The sequence below is a fragment of the Mustela putorius genome, unplaced genomic scaffold, assembly GCF_011764305.1.
Source record: "Mustela putorius furo isolate JIRA1106 unplaced genomic scaffold, ASM1176430v1.1 tig00003859_pilon_pilon_pilon, whole genome shotgun sequence".
NCBI classification, from domain to species: domain Eukaryota; kingdom Metazoa; phylum Chordata; class Mammalia; order Carnivora; family Mustelidae; genus Mustela; species Mustela putorius.
This window is the reverse complement of record NW_025422011.1, coordinates 11,360,593-11,379,636: the sequence shown is the minus strand read 5'-3', so window position 1 is coordinate 11,379,636 and position 19,044 is coordinate 11,360,593. Positions and strand designations below refer to the sequence as shown.

At 54.6% G+C, this 19,044-nt stretch overlaps 2 protein-coding genes across 2 annotated transcripts in view; one reads left to right on the top strand and one right to left on the bottom strand.

The window, feature by feature from the left end:
* NAT10 (N-acetyltransferase 10) overlaps positions 1 to 12,927 on the top strand; it is a 38,304-nt gene extending 25,377 nt beyond the window's left edge. Inside the window, exons 17-29 of the mRNA XM_004755960.3 lie at positions 347 to 448; positions 544 to 618; positions 1,172 to 1,288; positions 2,334 to 2,467; positions 2,663 to 2,711; positions 5,870 to 5,966; positions 6,044 to 6,154; positions 7,260 to 7,432; positions 7,922 to 8,041; positions 8,400 to 8,498; positions 8,894 to 8,967; positions 9,600 to 9,683; positions 12,107 to 12,927. Of these exons, the coding sequence (XP_004756017.1) occupies positions 347 to 448; positions 544 to 618; positions 1,172 to 1,288; positions 2,334 to 2,467; positions 2,663 to 2,711; positions 5,870 to 5,966; positions 6,044 to 6,154; positions 7,260 to 7,432; positions 7,922 to 8,041; positions 8,400 to 8,498; positions 8,894 to 8,967; positions 9,600 to 9,683; positions 12,107 to 12,218 (1,347 nt within the window). The 3' untranslated portion in view covers positions 12,219 to 12,927. The remainder of the gene's footprint in view (positions 1 to 346; positions 449 to 543; positions 619 to 1,171; positions 1,289 to 2,333; positions 2,468 to 2,662; positions 2,712 to 5,869; positions 5,967 to 6,043; positions 6,155 to 7,259; positions 7,433 to 7,921; positions 8,042 to 8,399; positions 8,499 to 8,893; positions 8,968 to 9,599; positions 9,684 to 12,106) is intronic.
* Positions 12,928 to 17,048: 4,121 nt separating this feature from the next.
* Positions 17,049 to 19,044, bottom strand: part of ABTB2 (ankyrin repeat and BTB domain containing 2) — a 173,156-nt gene continuing 171,160 nt past the window's right edge. Inside the window, exon 17 of the mRNA XM_004755964.3 lies at positions 17,049 to 18,722. Within this exon, the coding sequence (XP_004756021.1) occupies positions 18,525 to 18,722 (198 nt within the window). The 3' untranslated portion in view covers positions 17,049 to 18,524. The remainder of the gene's footprint in view (positions 18,723 to 19,044) is intronic.

Below are 19,044 nucleotides of genomic sequence, written 5' to 3'. Positions count from 1 at the left end.
TTTATTTTTTAAGATTTTATTAGAGAGAGTATGTACACCCATACACGCAGGGGAGGGAGAGGGACAAGCAGATTCCCTGCTGAGCAGGGAGCCCAGTGTGGGCATCGATCCCGGGACTCTCGGATCCTGATCTGAGCCAAAGGCAGACGTTTAACCGACTGAGCCACCCAGGCGCCCCTACTAATGCATTTCTCTGTTATTTTTCCTTTTCATATACATATACATTTCATATACATCATAATGTTAGGAAAGAGCTGGCCTTGTCAGGGAAGCTGCATTGATGATGTTCTGTGAGTGGGCTTGCTCCCCGCTTCTGGCCTTCTGCACTGTCCTGCTTCCCCCGCAGGTGTGCCTTGAGGGGGAGATCTCTCGCCAGTCCATCTTGAACAGCCTGTCTCGAGGCAAGAAGGCTTCGGGGGACCTGATTCCGTGGACAGTGTCAGAACAGGTGTCGCCCTTTCCCTGATGTGGCTGAGTGAGTGAGGCCGGCGGGGCTGGACGAGGTTTTTGTGGCTCACTTCCTGGCTTGTGTCTCCCACACAGTTCCAAGACCCAGACTTCGGCGGCCTCTCCGGTGGAAGGGTTGTTCGCATTGCTGTTCACCCGGATTATCAGGGGGTAACTCGTCCTTAGGCCTCTCAGACCCGCCGGGCTTCATTAGCTGCAGCTGTGCTGCTGGCAGCTCCCTGGGCCGGGTATATGTGGCTCTTTGGGTGGATGGCTAGTCAAGAAGTAGGCAGTTCCAGGTACTTCTCTCCCATGGACAGTTTGCCCGAGGCCAGGGATTGGCGGGTGGACAGGGTGATTGTATATGCTTGCTTTTCTTCTGTGAAGACAGGGCACCCGTAAACCTGACCGACTTTTGTTAGCTCCTGTCTCTTCGAAATCCCCACTGAGGAGTCCGCTGTGGAGACGTCCGTTTGGGGCTTGCTGATCTGGGGCCCAGCCTTCCTGATGCTCAGGCTAGATGGTGTGAGAGTGGGAGTCATAGGGTGCTTGCTCTTAGGGCCTCTGCTTTGACCTCATGGAGGGATTTTATTGGTTCTCTACCAAATGTAGTTTGACTCAGAACGGAGGCTTTCTGGAAGCAGTACAGGGGCATAGAGGTGCTTCTGGCAGATTGAGAACCTTTCTTGTTCTCTTGTCCTTTTCCCTCTGTGTTTGCTCCTAGATGGGCTATGGCAGCCGAGCTCTGCAGCTGCTGCAGATGTACTTCGAAGGCAGATTCCCTTGTCTGGAGGAAAAGGTCCTGGAGACGTCACAAGAAATTCACACGGTCAGCAGCGAGGTAAGCCTCTTCTGGCCAAACGCCTGGATGCTGGGAGGATGGTCCTCTGGGTCTTTGGGAACATGAAGAACTGTTCAGCGCTCTGGGCTCTCTGAGCTCTCGCAGATTTCCTCCGTTTTGGAGAAGCAGCGGCTTCTGGAGGCGCTTGAATTGAGAGCCTCAGATCAGCCTCAGCAGCATCACCTGGAAACTTGTTAAAAATGCCCCGAGCCGGGACGCCTGGGTGGCTCAGTTGGTTGAGCAGCTGCCTTCGGCTCAGGTCATGATCCCAGCATCCTTGCTCTGTAGGGAGCCTGCTTCTCACTCTGACTCTGCCTGCCTCTCTCCGTCTGCTTGTGCTCGCGCTCGCTCTACCTCTCTCTCTCTGACAAATAAATAAATAAAAATAAAATCTATAAAAAAAAAAAAATGCCCCGAGCCTTGCCGAAGGCCTCCTGAGTCAGGGGGCGGGGAGGGGCCCCATGATCCGTGTCTTAAGGAGCTCCCGGGAACTCGGATGTGTGCTTCCGCTTCGACTCTGCATTTGGCGGCCTCCTCCTCGGGTCACTGAGCCCAGACTCCGGGAGATTGTGTCTCTCTTGGTGATGTCATGAACGCCGTGAACTGCGAGTTTTTCATACACATTGACTTGATTTTCACAGTATGCCTGTTTGGGAGGCAGGCAAAGGGCTTGTAATTTATGGCTGGTTTAGAGGTTGGTTCCTGCCCAAGTCACAGGGCCACCTGGTGACAGAGCTGGATCTTCAGGACACTGTCTCTGTCTCTTCGTCAATGCTAAGGCATTTTAAAACCGTGTAGCTGTTTCCCTGAATTTTAGGTGTGGAGCGGTGTGATTTCATGTGTGTCCAGGTGTTGGGTGTGTTGGGGAACAATTGCTGGACCCAGTGGTTGCCTGTAATTTAAAAACCAGGGAACAAACAACAAACCTGTCCCAGTTTTTGCTGTGTTTCGGTCCAAGCCTGGCACAGTGAGGGTGCTCGGGAATGTCACTGAGCTTCCTCTTCCTCTGCTGGTTGGACTGTGTTCTCTTCCTGGCATCTTCCAGGCCGTCAGCTTGTTGGAAGAGGTCGTCACTCCTCGGAAGGACCTGCCTCCCTTACTCCTCAAACTGAACGAGAGGCCTGCTGAGCACTTGGACTACCTGGGTGTGTCCTACGGCTTGACCCCCCGGCTCCTCAAGTAAGGGTTTGCCTGTCCTTCCTTCCTCGTGTCATCCTGTGGCCTTGGTGTCCCGAGAGTGAGTGTTCTGTGGGTTGTGTGTGTGTCTTCCAGCCAGTGTGTTCGTCAGCCACCCACGAGTACCCTTCCTGTCTTCACGTGTCAGCTGCTCTCCGAAGGGGCACGCAGTGACTTGCTCGTTTTGTATCTTCGCAGGTTCTGGAAACGAGCTGGGTTTGTTCCTGTTTATCTGAGACAGACCCCGGTGAGTGAGGCAGAGGAAGGGTGTGGGTTTGTGGTTACAGTTGGTGACAAGTCTGTCCTTACACGGGCCCTGGTGCCTCTTTCTGTGGCTCCGAGCACGTGTGCCCTGCCTCCAAGAGGTTTGTTCCGATGACACTGAAACGGCCGGCATCCCTGAAAGACCACGCAGTCCCACGCTTACTCCCACACTGTGTGGTGCGCACCTGGTGTGTGCTTGGCCTTATTTGTGCTTGAGTATAAAGAGGCAGAGGTGCACATGGACTTGTTCATCAAGGAATCAGGAATCTGGTAGCCTGGGGGCCTCTTGGAATTTGTAAAAAATAAAATGATGTTTTTAGGAACCAGTTACAGGTGGGCAGACTCCAGTTATGGGCTAGTCTCTGAGGGTGGAGTGTGACTGCGGGGCTGACAGAGCCGTGGAGGCTATGGAAGGGGGAGTTACTGGGAGATTATAAAAAAGAAAATCATGTATTTACCACCTGCAGTGAGCAAGACAAGCCACAACGCTTATTTTCTGACGAGTAGAAATAGGCAACAAGAAATTAAAGAAAATGACAACTTTGCAGATTGTACTAGGTGTCGCGAAGAAAAGCAAACACTAAACTTACAGTGGACTGAGTGGTCGGGCTTCTGAGGGGTGGCCTTTCAAACTGGTCCCTGAGTCATCAGAGTGGACTGGCTGTGCGCGCATTCCTGGGGGATAAAAGTGTTTCCTAGCAGCAGGTGCGGTGAGCACAGGGCCTGAGGCGGAAGTGAATTGGTAGTTTGAAGGAGACGAAGGCTGGCGAGGCTCCCGGTGGGGCAGTGAGGTTGGGTGGGGCCTCTGTTTGCTTCCCGTCCACTTGGAGGAAGGTGTCAAGGAACTGTGACTGCCATGGAGACCGTGGACGGTGGTGGCCTGAGAGTGAAGGCAGGGAGGCAGGTGCCTGAGATGGGGTGCGGGCTGTGAGAAAGTGGTGAAGACGGACAGAAGTGGCGGAGGCCAGGCGTGTTTGGGGGTCGAACTGACAGATTGGATTGGAAGATGAGTGAACCAGAAGAATTCAGGGTAATTCATGGGTTTTTGGCTTGAGAGTCCGGGTGAGAACCTGGAAGGTGGAGGTGCTGTTTGCTGAGAAGAGCCGCTGGAGGAGGGACAGGTCTGGAGGGGACAGCGGGAATGCTCTGGCACAGTGTGACGTGTTGTCAGATACCTGATGGGAAAGTGGGACGAGCGGTTGCCTTTAGGAGTCTGGTCCTCCAGGGCGAGTTTGGGGCTGGAGATGGACACCTGGGAGCGTGGTCTCAGCAGAATATGCTGCCTGGGTCAAGGACTTTGTTTTCTTCAGAGCTGTAACCCCAACACTTAATAGCATTTACCACGTAGAGCACTAAATAGTTCGGTTCAGTGAATGAGTACATTTTTAAAGTTATTGAAAACTGGGACTGAAAGCTGAGAAGAGGGTGTATCCTGGACTCCCCAGCCTCCAGAGGGGTAGGTTAGAAATGGGAGTGGCCTTGAGCTGAAGGAGAAAGTGGGGGAAGGCATCCGAAGCTAAGTTTAACGAGTGTTTCAGGAAGGTGGGGGCTGCCTGGGTGGCTCAGTGGGTTGAGCGTCCAACTCTTGATTTCGGCTCAGGTCATGATCTCAGGATCGTGGCATCCCGCTCTGCATTGGGCTCTGTGCTAAGCTCAGAGTCTGCTTGAGATTCTCTGTCTCTCCCCCTCTCCTTCTGCCGCTGCCCCTATCTTTGCCTGCGTGCATGTACTATCTCTCTCTCAAGGAAAAAAAAAATGGTAAAAGGGGGAATCTGTGGCTGTGGGAGAGCAGGTAAGCTGAGACAAACAAATGGCCAGTGGACTTGCTGGCAGTGGTGACCAGAGGGAAAGCAGCTGCGGTAGAGCTGAGGGATCATCCCGGCTGGAGAGAAGGGGAAGCGAGGGAGTAGATGACTTTAGAGGAAGCAAGAGGGAACAGAGAAACCAGGGAGCTGCAGGGACATTGGCATTAAGAGGAGTTTGTCACATTCTAGATTCTAGATTCTAGATTCTAGAACATGTTTATTTGCTATGGGGTCCAATCCTGTAGAGACTGCACAAATAGCACAGGTGACAGGGGTCTGATTGCAGACTTTGAGGCAAGGGGAGTAGGACCCCAAGAGCAGAAGTGGCCGCCTCCTCCCTCACAGCAACAAGGAAGGCAGTTTGGGCACAGAAGGTGTTGGTCAGTTGCTTGAGTTGGTGTTGGATGGATGAAGTTCTCTTCTGGTTCCTTCTGTTTCCCCAGGGAGGGGGCGCTGACAGCTGAGAGAAGGGGTGTTGGAGGTTTGGGGTTTTTTTGTTTTTTGTTTTTTAAGCATACAAGGCCCATATCCAAGGATGGTGCCCGTTTGAGTATTTATAGTGGGCCTGGCCAGGACTGCTGGGTGTTGGGCTGCCACGTATGGGTACAGAGCAGCTCGCGCATGGGCTGGCTCCTGATTAGTGAGTTCAGTTGAGGCCGGGCTGTAAGTCCACTGGTCAGCTGCCAGGAGATTTCAGACCATCGAGCTCAACATCGACCATGGCTTATTCCTTGCTTTTGTGCTCTGCGCCACTCATTGGTACATGGTGTGGGTGTTTTGTTCTATAAATGCTCTTTGGTCGAATTCCATTAGATAGTTTTATGGTGTGGGCTTTTGTGGTTGTTACAGAATAAAAATTTAAAAAGCCATGCCCACTATTTAGCACCTAAAGAAGCTTGCATTTGCAAGCTAATTCACCAGTATGGGAATTCTAGGTTTGGGGCATGGAGTTTTGTAGGGTTAAGAAAACGTGGACTGGATCACTTGGAATGTAAGCCGTAATGACTCTGAGTTCAGAATGTGACCTGATGTGTACAGGTGGCTCACTCGTGGGTCCAGAGCAGACAGCACTCTCGGATGATCTGAACCTCTCTGCTCTGCTGCCGTGGCACCTGCTAGGAATTCACAGAACCGAGTGGTCTCTGACAGCTGTCATGCGGGAAATGGGGCTTTGTGGAAGGTGCAGGCCACGTGCAGAGGGCCCTCTCCCAGCTGGGAGGAAGAAAAGGCCGGGGCAAGCACCACATCTTCCCGCTCTGCCTGCTTGCCCTTCAGCAATGACAGATGCTTCAGAGAAGGGCGCTCTTGGTGCCAAGTTGGCATTTGTGTTTGACAGAATGACCTGACCGGGGAGCACTCGTGCATCATGCTGAAGACTCTGACTGACGAGGAGGAGGCTGACAGGGGAGCCTGGCTCCCGGCCTTTTGGAAAGGTAAATTGGAGGGGAAGGGGGGCAGAGAGGTGATAGGCAAGAGGCCCCCACACCTCTGACTGTGTGTGGTACTCCAGACTTCCGAAGGCGGTTCCTAGCCCTGCTGTCCTACCAGTTCAGCACCTTCTCTCCCCCACTGGCTCTGAACATCATCCAGAACAAGAACATCGAGAAGCCAGCACAGCCAGGTAAGCAGCGGGTGGGCATGGACGGCTGGCTGTGGCAGATCTTAGTAGGTTTCGTGGCGGGAGGAGGTGAGGGGAGCAGGTGGTCCAGAAAGAAGGCTGGATTAGGAATTGAGGGACAGGTCCTAGGCATCTCCCACTGACACCCCCCACCAAACTCTGCCTTAGGGGCTCCAGCTCCCATAGTACCTTCCATCTGTATAACAAGACTTAGGAGATGTGATCTGATTTCAGATGTTAAGTAGGGTAATATAGGTAGTTAATTATGGAACCTGATTTAAATCCTGTGAGCTCGGGTAACCAGCTCAGTTCTGAGGCTCAGTCTCCTCACTGATGAAATTGTAATAAGAACATGTGCCCCCTGGGTGACTCAGTGGGTTAAGCCTCTGCCTTCAGCTCAGGTCATGATCTCAGGGTCCTGGGATCACGCCCCGCATCGGGCTCTCTGCTCGGCGGGGAGCCTGCTTCCCCCTCTCTCTCTGCCTCTCTGCCTACTTGTGGTCTATGTCTGTCAAATAAATAGATAAATCTTTTTAAAAAGAACATGCGCCCCAACCTGACATGGCTGACACATGGGAGGCACTTTGGGCATATAAATCCTGTTTGAATATTTAAAAGTGGACCTATAATATTAATAGCTGTAGGTTTGTTTGTTTTTTTTCCAGTGCTCATTATGTATGTGTGTCTTTTTTTTTTTTTTTCCTCAATTATATTTTGATGGAAAAAGCTGTGTTCCTTATACTGGGCAGAGCACACACTTTCTGTGAAGCTGGGTCCCAAGGAGAAGTGACCCAGTGGAGAAGGAGCGTTTTTTGGTCTGGTGTGTTGGCACGGAATTTTGAGCAAGGGGTGCGTGCCAACCATGCCCACTCCCTGGGTGGCCCAAAGCTACCTCCTCCTTTTCAGGATGAAGGTCAGGGCTGTCTGGAGCTGTGTGTTCTGTCAGTGGGCAGGTGCTTTCAGGCGGCTCCTGTCCTGCTCTGGTTCAAGGCCCCGTGGAGGAGCAGCTCTTGGCATGCCACTTGGGGACTATTGTGTGTGTGATGTGGGGATCGTGTCAGACCCTGCAAGGGCGTCTGGCCTCCTGACCTGTCTGTTGCATGTACAGCGCTGCGCCGGGAGGAGCTGGACGCCCTCTTCCTCTCCTATGACCTGAAGAGGCTAGAGATGTACTCCCGGAACATGGTGGACTATCATCTCATCATGGACCTGATCCCGGCCATCTCCCGGATGTATTTCCTCAACCAGCTGGGGGACCTGTCCCTGTCGGCAGCCCAGTCGGTAGGTTATCTGCCGCTTGTGTGCTGGGTGTCGATTGGGATGCTTGGAAGTAATTTTGTGCATTTAATTCCTTGTGGTTCTGATCAGTGGGTAGCGTTCTCCCCGTTCTGCGGCTGGGGACACTCGGACTCTGCAGGCGGTCATGTGCCCGGCCATACAGTTAGCGTGTCGAAGAGCTGCGCTCTGAACCCGTGCCCTTCCCATGCCACCACATCGCCTTGATTCTGACTCTAACTTAGCAGAGGTCCGGGGCACCCTGAACTTCTCCTGCAGCTCTTGTCAGGATCATCGGTTTGGGGAGCTCAGGAAGGGAGAGCATTTCTTGGTGGTTTCAGTAATGGGATGACAGAGGAGAAGCCAGAGCAGACGCGCCAGTTGGATTTTGATCCAGATTTTGGCTTTGGTTAAAAGCGTGACTGGTTCTTGGTGCCATTTGAATGGCCAAGGGTCTGTCCCGGTGGCCACGTCAGCAGATCCTCCATTCTCCAGGCTCTTCTCTTGGGAATTGGCCTCCAGCACAAGTCTGTGGACCAGCTGGAAAAGGAGATCGAGCTGCCCGCAGGCCAGCTGATGGGACTTTTCAACCGGATCATCCGCAAAGTTGTGAAGGTAGTAGCAGCCGGGGGCAGGGTTTTGGGCAGTTTTCAAATAATTTAACAAACAAGCTGTCTTCCTTAAGAGAAATAGATGTAACATTTGGCCATATTTGTTGCAGGTATTTTGTCTCTCTCTCACATGTACACACGCACACACCTAGGGGCGGGCTTCAGCTGTGTCTGTGCTGTTCTTTGCTTTTTCCCAGAGGCAACACTGTTAGGGATCTCCTGTCTTTCTAGTCTGTGTTCTTGTCCTCTGACGGTGAATGTGTGCCCTCTGTGCTGCGTGAAGTGGGTGCCGAGTGACTCGGGGGCGAGGGGCTGGGAGCCGGCTGCGGCTTCATCTTCCGCGCCCCCCTGTCGTCTTGCAGCTGTTCAGCGAGGTGCAGGAACGGGCCATCGAGGAGCAGATGGCGGCAGTGAAGGACGTGGTTATGGAGCCCACTGTGAAGACCCTCAGTGATGACCTGGTATGTTCCCACTGAAGGTCGGCACTGCCGGCTGCGGAGCCCTTCCCCTGGAGGAGGGGTGCTCTGCCCTGCCCCCGACCAGTGGTGGCCTCCATGCTCTGTGGGTGGAGCCCGCGGGAGCTCCCCTCTCCCGGCCTGGGTGCGCCCGGCTCCCTCCTCAACTTGCGAGTCCCATCGGGTGCGTGCGTGCATGTAGTCCAGCAGCAGCTGCTGACACCTTCTTGTTTGTCCTTCTGGACTTTTCCAAATGCACATTTTATATTCCTGTGTCTTTGGTAAGAGCTGTCCCTGACAGCGGGATGTGGTTGCGGAGATCTTCTGTCCCCTCCCCTTTCTTCTGAGCTTCCTTCTCTGCTTGCCTCTGACCAAGTCTGTCTCCGGGGCTTTGACCACAGGATGAGGCAGCAAAGGAATTCCAGGAGAAACACAAGAAAGAAGTGGGGAAGCTGAAGAACATGGACCTCTCCCAGTAAGGCCCCTGAGTGACTTATGGGGAGCAAAGGCTTTTAGGACCCTCAGGACCTGCCTGTGGGCCTCTTCTGACCCCCTTCCAGGCACCCTGGCTGCTGTGGCGTGGCACCCTTCCAGAAGCACTCACCGCTGAACGCTTCCTCCTTCACTCTTTGCAGAACTTGGAAGGATTTTCCTTCAGGCCCCTCAGGGAAGGGGGGGATGCTGATTGATGAGCAGCCACTTTTAATGGCCACTTTGTGGTTGGCTCTTGCATGTGAATGTGTTTGAAGAAAGGATTCTGCTGCCTAAAGCAACCAAACCCCTTGCTGTGGAACCCTTTGTGTGCTAGGACTCTTTGTCCCCCTCTGCATGGCTGTCCGGGTGCTCCTGGAGGTGGGAGTGAGCAACTTGGGGGGCGCCAGGAGGCTCTCCTGGTGGGCAGTGAGTGGAAGTCCGGGCAGGCCCGGTGCACTCCAGCTCCAGTGAAGCGCCCGCCCGGCTGGAGGAACTCCGCTCTGCGCGCGGCCCCTGCCCTCTGGCTCGCACTGACCAGCCACGGCTTCCCTGGCAGGGTGTGTCTGAGGAGACTGTTGTCTCTGTCTTCTTTTAAGCAGGCTCTGAGATTTCCTTTTTTAAAATTTTGTTTAGATACATAATCCGTGGGGATGATGAAGAATGGAATGAAGTTTTGAACAAAGCCGGGCAGAATGCCTCCATCGTCAGCCTGAAGAGGTGAGGAGGGCTCGTGACCTCTGACAGGAGAGGCTTTCTGGCTTTTGTGCCTCTCTGGTGACTTTCACTAGGAGATTGGGCTTGAAGCAAAAGCTTTGAGGGACGAGTCACTGCTCTTTTCCCCTGGAGGGTCGCTGCTTTGGTATCCAGTCTCCTACAGCTGAGGCAGAGTTGTGCGGCTGCTGTGGGCTGCAGCACGGTGTCCCGTGCACCCTCAGAACAACAGAGTGGCTCTTCTGTCACCAGCGCTGCTTTAAAGATGAAGTGACCAGAGCTGTAGGGTGGAGGCAGGGCTGGGATGGGGACCAGGTGTGTCCACTGGGAAGGCTGGAGTTTTACCTCCGGGCCAAAGGTTCTCCAAGGCTTAGGGCTTGGAGTTCCTTAGCGTCATTAAAATTGAGGGCCCCCAAAGGGCTTTTGTTTACATGGGTTGTATATCTCGATGTTTCCAATGTTAGAAATGAAAAACAAAAATATTCATCCAAAATTAACAGTCATGGATATATTGATTTATTTTAAAAAAATATTCCCCCGCCCCCCAAATCTTAGAGTGGCACAGTTTTGTTTTGTTTATGATTTTATTTATTTGTCAGAGAGAGCGCGAGCGAGCGCGGGCACAAGCAGGCAGAGTGGCAGGCAGAAGCAGAGAGAGAAGCCGGCTCCCCGCTGAGCAAGGAGCCCAATGTGGGACTCGATTCCAGGAGGCTGGGATCATGACCCGAGCCGAAGGCATTGGCTTAACCGACTGAGCCACCCGGGCGTCCCAAGTGGCACGGTTTTACATTTTGCAAAGCGGTACTGTCTGGCTTAATGAGAGGCAGCTGGCTCATCTGCTCCCGTCCTCCATCTGGTGCCACCACATACCTCGTGGCCCCTGGAAGACTGGCCGGCTGTGAGAACACGAAAGTGAAAGGCAGCCAGTGTATTTATATTATTAGGAAAATAGTTTCTAGCTCGGGCCCACCTGGAAGGGTAGAGGGGATCGCAGGAGGCCTGGACGCTGCTTCGAAAACCATCCCCTCCGGCTGCTCTTCTGCACGGGGGAGCATCTGTAGATAATGGCTCCTTGGGCCAGAACCTTCATCATCATTCCCTCGGGAAGGGAGTGAGGTTTCCCTGCCCTGGGACTCTGGAGATGAATGTCCATGTGTGGTTTGGGGTTAATAGGGAGGGGTGTTCTTGGCATTGCCATAGGACAGCATCCCTTAGAGGACATATTTAAAAAGACGAGTCTTGTGACTCTAGCAGCTGAAGATCCCAGAGATCATGATGTTGTCCTCTGCAGTCTCCGTAAGCTCCTGTGTGGTCTTGAAGGTTCTAGCGTTGATATCAGCCATACTCCCCAGATGCTCTCAGATGTGGCACGAGAGCCCTGTCAGTGTGTCCTGTTTCTGGTTTGGATGATATGGCAGGGGCGAGCCCGGGGCCCACGACAGCTCCAGCCTTGAGCGAGGCTTTGAGCGCTGCAAAAGGCCAGGGCACGTGCTTGGTGTGGCGACTGCTGGGTCCTCCCTCCTCAGAGCTTGGCTTTGCCAGCCGTTGGCTTGGCTCTTCCTGTTGGTGAGGGGCCTCCTGGATTCCCTGCCCTTTGTGGTAGTTCATCTGCTTGAGAGCTCTGAGTAAATCGTGCTCTTGGAGGTAAAGACACTGATCTCTATTGTCCTGTTCTTTGAGGCCTGGTTTTTTTATGTACCCCCCACCCCCCATCCATGGGAGGTCACTTCATTCAGGTGATGTTAGTGGTCCGTGGGTAGAACTGTTCGGTCTCTCCTCAGAGGGAAGTGTTTGTTCCTGGGGCAGAATGCCGCCGAGAGGATCTTTAACCTGTGAGGGGGTTAGAGGGCGGCTGCTGAGTGACTCCAGCACGGAACTGCCAGGCTTCCGCTGGCCAGTACTGACCTGAGTTACTGCTGCTTGGGTTTCCCTCTCCCTCAGGGGAAATAAAATAGTGCCATGTCACAAGTGTTAAAGGTTCTCCTGGGAGTCTCCTGCTTTGTATTAGAGACTGTCCTCGGGGTCCTTGGGGTAATGTGTCTGGTTTCCAGGGTAATCTCGAGTGGTGAGCAGTGGGAGGGAACCCTCCTCGGGACGCTGGAGATTTCCCTGTGGTCCCGGGAGTGGGGGATGACCGGTTCTCCACAGAGAGCTCTGCTTTCAGGGGTTGGGAGAGAGATTTGTTCCTCTGTCTGAGGAAGAGTCCGGTCAGGGCAGGAAGTGGGTCAGCGTCCCCCAGCCCAGTGCCTGGCATGCGGGCAGCTTGCAGAGAACATTTGTGCCGAATGTCATTAATGTTCCAGAAGGTGGAAACCCTCCCGGACAAAGCAAGCCTAAAGCCAAGCAGTCTGAACGATGGTACCGATCTGCGGATTTCGTTTTCTTTCTACTCATGGTTTTTTGTTGTTTGTTTTTGTTTTTTTCTCCAGTGACAAGAAAAGGAAGCTGGAAGCCAAACAGGAACCCAAACAGAACAAAAAGTTGAAGAAAAATAGAGACCTAAAGAACAAAAAGGATCGGAAACTGAAGCAGAAGAAATAGGAAGAAGTGGGCACCCGCGGCTGCTGTGGGAGAAGAGCGCCCTGACTCTGGCTGGACCGGGCAGCGGCCTGGGCTGTTAAAGGCAGCAGGAGCCCCCACCGGCCCTGGAGACCAGCCAGAAATTCAGTCTGTGGCCTGAGCTTGGCTTAAGGCGACATCACTTCCTTGCCAGTCCACCCAAAACTCGATGGTTAGGCAAAGCTCTGGCACTGCCAAGGACCGGTCTCTCTTCTGCACTCCAGGCCTCTTTTCCCCTATAAGTTCCTGTTTTGCTCTGGACCCAGCTGTGTTAGCTCCTTCTCACATGTGTGGAGCTGCACTGACTCTCGTCCCCTCTGAGGCATTAAGGACACAGCTTTTCGGTGATGCTCGGGACGCTGCCAGTGGAGCCCTGGGCCTCTCGCCGTGGCCTTATCCAGACACCCCAAGGCCTAGAGCAGCAGGAGCTCTGCCTGACCAAGTGGCTGTGGCAGGTCACTGTTCTGTGCCCTGGGCTTTGCCGTAAATCGTTCCACTCCTGCCTCTGCAGGACCCGTGTCCCAGAAAAGCCTGAGCTCTTAATTTAAGAGGAATCTATCTGGCCTTGAGTCCCCCAGGTCGATTGTTTCATCTATTTGGGAAAAAACTTAGGGCAAGACTCTTTCGCTAGCCGGGGGGAGGAAGGGATAGAGAATCTATTTTTAATAAATAACAAGCTGGAAAGACCCAACTGCCTCTGAGTGCTCATTGACTCCACGGAGCTGGGGGTGGCCCTTGCCCTGTTTCTTCTGGAGGACCTTGGCTGCCGGGTAGACTTCAGAAGGTGTTAGTGCTAAGGCCGGGATGGGCAGTGGCCAGGGCTTACCAACCCAGAAGCCTGTGAGAGAAGTGGCCGGCACCCACCGTGCTTGCGGTGGTCCTTCTGAGGGACAAGGTGTGGCACCTAGGAGCTAGCCAGCTGTGCTCCCTGTGGCACCTGGCGCAGCTAGCTGGCTTCTGGATGCCAAAGGCTCCCCCCTCCCCCAACCCCGAGCTCCTGTCCGGTCGTTTGGTTCCTTCCTTCTGTTGGGGACAGAAATTACGTGGTGGCTTCACACATACTTTGGTTTGTGTGTTTGATAGTAACAGTGCTGGATTTCAAAGTGATACTAAGTGTTGATCCTGGAGGGCCTCTGCCGGTTTCCCTGGGCTTGTTCCTCAGCCCTGTCGCGGAGTGCGAGCAAAGCTCCGCGTGCAGGTCCGCTCAGTCGTGTTCTTGTTCTGACCCTGTTTCCGGTGCCGCACATGGCCGCTGAGGGCAGCCCTGGTGGCATCAGTCTCCAGCTTCCGTGCTCACTCTTCTTTTTATCTGGAAAATTCACCTGGAGGCCTTGGTTCCTGATCTTCCTTGTTTTTAATAGAATTTAAAAGGACCGTTCTTCTATGAGTCCAAGGATCCTTTCCTCTGCTATGATGTGTAATCCAGGTTCCCAGAAGTCTTAACACATGGCAGGGAAGGTAAGGGAAGCTTCTGGAGCAGAGAAGATTAAAAGCACACTGCCCGGGACTCACAGCCACAGCAAGGAGAGCAGGCTCTGCCTGGGCTATGGACCCCTGTACCTTGTCGACACCGGCCTCGGGACCTTTTGTCTCCTGAATCTGCAGGTGTCTGCCCACCGACCCCCTGTCAGGTCTGCAGGAAGGTTTGCTGGGAGGAGCAATAAGAACTAATTTCTGATTCGTTTTCCGGGTGAGTGCTTGAGCCTGACTTTCAAGGAGGATTTTCTTAGGAGAGATGCTTAAAAGCAAAGTCAGAATCCCAGATGGTCAGAGCTGGATAGTTTCTTTAAACTATCCAGCCATGTCATCCCATGGGTAGGGGGGCCCGGCCTTTGAGTGGCCTCTCCAGCCCTGAAGCCTGGCTCGTGCTCTGCTCCAGGATGCAGGGAGAGGTGCCCTGAAGCCAGACGCCCTGGCTTCAACCCTGCTCTGTCCCAAGTCTCACCGTGACCCGGGGCACGTCACTCACCTGCACCTGCTGTCCAGTCGGCCTCTGTGAGATGCAGCTGGCAATGACCGCTCACGCCTCCTGGGCTGTTGTGAGGAGTGAGTGGAGCCGAGTAAGAGGAGTGGACCATGGTGCCTGGTGAGCTGCTTGGTTACACACAAAGTGCTAAGACTCTGTGAGACCGGCCTTGTTCTAACAGCCCGAGCGGAAGAGCCCCACTTGGGCAGCAGGAAGGTGCACCTGGCGGTCAGACCTGTCGGGCCGTCTGGCTCCCATCAAGGTGGTTCTTCGCTTCTCTGAGGCCGCCTTCCTCTCTGCACGCAGAGGAAGCGAACATTCGCCTACTACCTATGGTCCTGGCCCTTTTTTTGGCAAAGCGAATGTTCCGAAGCAGGTCTCTGCACTTGGGGTTGTGATCGCGGGTTCTCCTCCGAACCCGACAAAGCACACCTCCCCCAGACTGCCATCTGGCCCCCAGACAGAGTGACATCTGTAAAGCCAGGCTGTCTCGGGAAATGTCATTGGTGAAATGAATTCAGAAAGGCTGGCTATGAATGCTGCTGTCACCGGGACGGGAAGGGGCTCAGGAAGCCTGAACAAAGAAGATGCTTAAATGGGTTTCATCATCCTCCAGGCCCCAGGCTCCGCGGCCCCCCGGGCCCCCCGGGCCCCCCCAGCCCTGCGGCCGGGATGGACTCCCCACGGCCTGCTCCAGGGCTTCCACTGCTCGACTGGCTCCAGCCTCCCCAGAGGACTCCAGAGTGACCAGGAGGTGGGCACAAAGAGGGCTGTGGAGGCTGGGGGAGTGGAGGAGATACGTGACTGCCACTTTGGAAAAATGTAGACTCATTATCTGAGGGCCGATAGACCTGGCTGCTTGCTTGCCTGGGGGGCTGCAGGCCTCAGCCTTGGGAAGGGAATCCCGCATCTGTGGGCCGCTGCTTAAAGGGGAAACGTGGTCTGCAGAGGGGTGGGGTGACAGCAGATGGAAGGCCCGAGGGTCTCCTGTGGTGCTGTAGGTGGTTCGGCTGGAAGAGAGTGTTTCCATGGTCCTGGTATCTGACTGGCACTGGGTAACCAGCAGAGCAAGGAAATGGGGAAGCAGTGGGAAGGCAGGGGATCCTCATGTCTGGAGAGGGTTTCTTTTGGGGACAAGGCCCAGGCTGCAGCTGCTAAGCGCCAGATTGTCATTAACTGCAGGGTGGCCGCAGGAGACTGACCTCCCTCTGGTATAGAACTTGCTTTCAGTCCCTTGTTTCCCAGGGACTCCTGTGAAGGACAAGTTTATTTTCTCTCCTCCAGCCTGCCTTTGGCTGCTAATAGCCTGAAGAGGGCAGCTGGAGGAGAAATGCCCATGCCTCCCCCAGTCCCCCTCATGCTCTGGAGCAGTGGCCCTGAGGAGGAGGCCCAGCCACCAGGGCTAAGGTAAGGTGACCAAACACCTCCACTCCTGGTCCTCCTAGTCCCCTTGGAAGAATCTGATTTTTATCTATTATTTTTTAAATAGATTCCATACCCAGCGACGTGGGGCTTGAACCCACGACCCTGAGATCAAGACCAGAGCTGAGATCAAGAGTTGGATGCTTAAAGGACTGAACCACCTAGGTGCCTCCCCTATTATCGAAATGCTTTCTTAGTGTGTTCTGCTACATATAGGCTCAACGGGGTCCCATCCCTCTCTTACATTGCCTTCCCATTAGCCTGCCTCCCCCAAAAGAAAGCGGCTGAGCTCTCTAGGTACTTGACGGAGGCATGTCCTATAGGGGGGCGCAAGGAGTGGGGGTGAGACCTGTGAGGAGGGTGGGCACAGGCCCGTGGAGGGAAGGGCAGCCACTCACCCCTGAAAGGTAGCCACTGTGGATGGCAATTGCTGGGCAGCGACAGACCCCTGAACCAACCTCCCAGGGGCCTCTGCCCAGGGTGGTGCTAAGGGGTGCGCCTCCTCCCTGTGACCCCAGGGGGCGCCATGGGTCCATGCAGGGTCCCTTCCCCACCCAGGCCAGGAGCCGAGGCTGGGCCTCAAGGGGCCTGAGCTGGGTCCTGTCCCGCAAAGCTGGGCATCAGGCCTTTCCTGGACTGACACCAACTGACCCCCTGAGGTCTTGATGTTGTTCCTCAGCTTCTGAGTTCCGGCCTGTTACTGAACCACAGCCACCCAGGTCAGTGTTTCTAGCGACTGTAGACATTTTCCCGCCTCATGTAGCAAACATTTAAAAAGCCTTTCTTTCTGCCTGGACTTCGTACCCGAAACAAACTATAACCCATCCCAGAAGACCCTTGGGCCCGAGTCACCAGCTAACTATCCTCTCTCCATTACCAGATGGCACAGAACAGCTTGGGCTCAGCTGGGCCCAGAGGCAAGTCACTGAGGGACAGGTGCCCCCTCACCAGGGAGAGAAGGCCCAGCCTCCACCTCACCAGCCACACAGGTTTGGACCACATAATAATTGCAGACTTTAAGACAGCCCTAGTAGTAGTTCCCACATGAGGGCTCTGGGGGTGGCCTGGGCTCCTAGAAGACCAGAAAAGCCCCTGACAACCATCTGACTCCTGGCAGGGGCTCCCATCACTCCACACAAACCCCTTTTCTGTCCTCATAAATGGCATATAAGTATTAAACACAGGAGAAGGATTTTAGATCCTCAGCTACCTTGTTTGGCAGAAGAGGAAAAGTAGGACCCAACAAGGGCCAGCTCCAGGCTCAGGTTCTGGGTGAAGAGTATGTGTGTGTGAGTGTGTGTGTGTGTGGCACGTGCACGGGGGCAGGGTGCAGGGTAGTTGTAGCTGGAGGGGCTGGAGGCCTGAGTAACCAAGGAGTTGGCCCAGGTCTGAGCAACCTTCTAGCAGGAGTGACAAGACCAAGGTCATTGTTAACAAGTGTTTATTGTTAATAAAACCATGGTACATTTACAATAAGTGACATTAATGTATAGTTACAGTATCATACAATATTACAGCAATAAAATAACGCCTATTCCTTTGTACATCCAGCTCAAGCAGCTAGTCAAAAATATTTTCCAAGATTGTAAGCCTCTGGGGGCTTTTCAAGGTAACCAAAGTGACGCCTCCTGAAGCGCCAGGGCTCTCGGTGAATAAATAGTTTCGAAGGTGCAGCCAGACAGCCCAGAGAAGGCTCGACCCAGAACAAGCCGTCCAGATGCTCCCCCAGTGTCTGGTCCATAAATACGACAGGCGTCCTGCCTGATGCTCGGCTCCACCTGGGAAAGCCTGGGGCTACGGGCCTGCGGCAGGCAGGACAGCTGCAGCAGGTCCTCGGCTCGCCCCACTGCCCCACCCCTTCTAACCTGGACCCGCAGTTCCCACAACTAGTGCCCTGCTTCCTGAGCCCCCGGGGCAGCCTAACTCTAGGCTGGGGGTTCAGGATTGGCCTCTAAAAGCAGCAGCAACAAAAGCTGAGGCCAGCAGGCTCGCCCATTTCACCCTGTGCACCCCACGCCGCCCTTGGCTCAGCCAGGAAGTCCGTGGGCATCAGCTGGGGAACTGCCTTTTCACACTAATGGAGCAGGGGTGTGCTCCCCCGAAGGAGGGCCTCTGTAGGCCTAGACATCAAAGAAAATCCAGCTCTAAGTGACCCTCTGGGCAGGGATTTTCAGACCCTGGAAGGCTCACATCACAAAGGCACAGCCTTGAGGAAGAAGTTCAGAGATTTGGGCAACCTTTCTGATGTGACCTTGAGGGAAAAAAAGAGCAGTTTCTGCATGAAGTGGCCTGGGGCCCCGAGTGTGTGTTCTCTCCCTTCATCAGGATGCCCACACCCCCAAGGGCCCTCACTGGGACAGTCTGGGCTTGGGGAGGCCTTGGGATTGTGAGTGGTCAGAGCCTGGAAGGCATGGTCAGACTGTTTCAAGCAGAGGTGAATCAGGATCAGCCGAAGACCTCCAGGAGAGGAGAAGGGGCACGTGAGGGTGAGTACATGGTGGCCCCCAAGGTGCAAACAGTGTGGGGGTTGGAGGGAGGGGCTGCCTTTTGGCCTTGTCTGCCCATCGCTCATCAAGCAAACCGCCCCGGGGCAGAGGGGCTGAAGGTGGCGCTGCCCAGTGACAGGAGGGCTCGGAGCACATCTACCTGCCCAAGGACAGATCGATGCCAGAGGGAAGATCTGCAGAAAGGGGGGACACTGAGTCCCATGAGCCTGGCTCCAAAGAGGCCTACAACCAGTGCCCCCATCCCACCCCCGCAGCGGGGCCCCGACCCGTCCTCAGGCCCCAGGTATGTACTTGTTCCAACGCCCCCATTAGCACCTGCTCCCACCCCCCAGGAACGCCTAGAGCCAGAGCCTCGGCCAGGGGGTGTGCAGCCCTGCTGTGCTGCCTCCGCCCTCAGACCCGGGAGGTGATGTAGACCGAGTGAAGGCGCTCGGCCAGGGTGCTCTGCAGGTCCTGCAGGGGGTCCAGGCCCTGCACCTTGCTGTTGCGGCCGTAGATGAGCTGCCGGAAGGAGTCCTGCTCTAGCAGGGCCTTCATGTGCTTGAGGAAGAAGCCTTCACAGAACAGGGCCAGTTCAGGGGCGTTGTGGATCTGGGAGGGGAGAGGGAGTGTGAGAGCTGCGGCCTTTCCACAGCCCCACCCCGTCCCCACATGTCGCCCAGGGGCCGGGGGCTTTCCCCTTATCTGGACTCCTTCCATAATTTTCTCCCCTGGATGAGACTAATCTGGGCTCAAATCCCAGCTCCACCATCAGGAACATCACCGTTCTTGGTGCCATTGTTTTCTTTGCCTGCTTCCCACTGCTGCGATTACTGAAGGGTGGCCGTCCTTGTGGGAGCAGAAGCTCCCTTAGCAATGCCGGGGACGGGGAGCCCAACCCGAGCCCGGCACCCGAGCAGTTCACCCAGTGGAT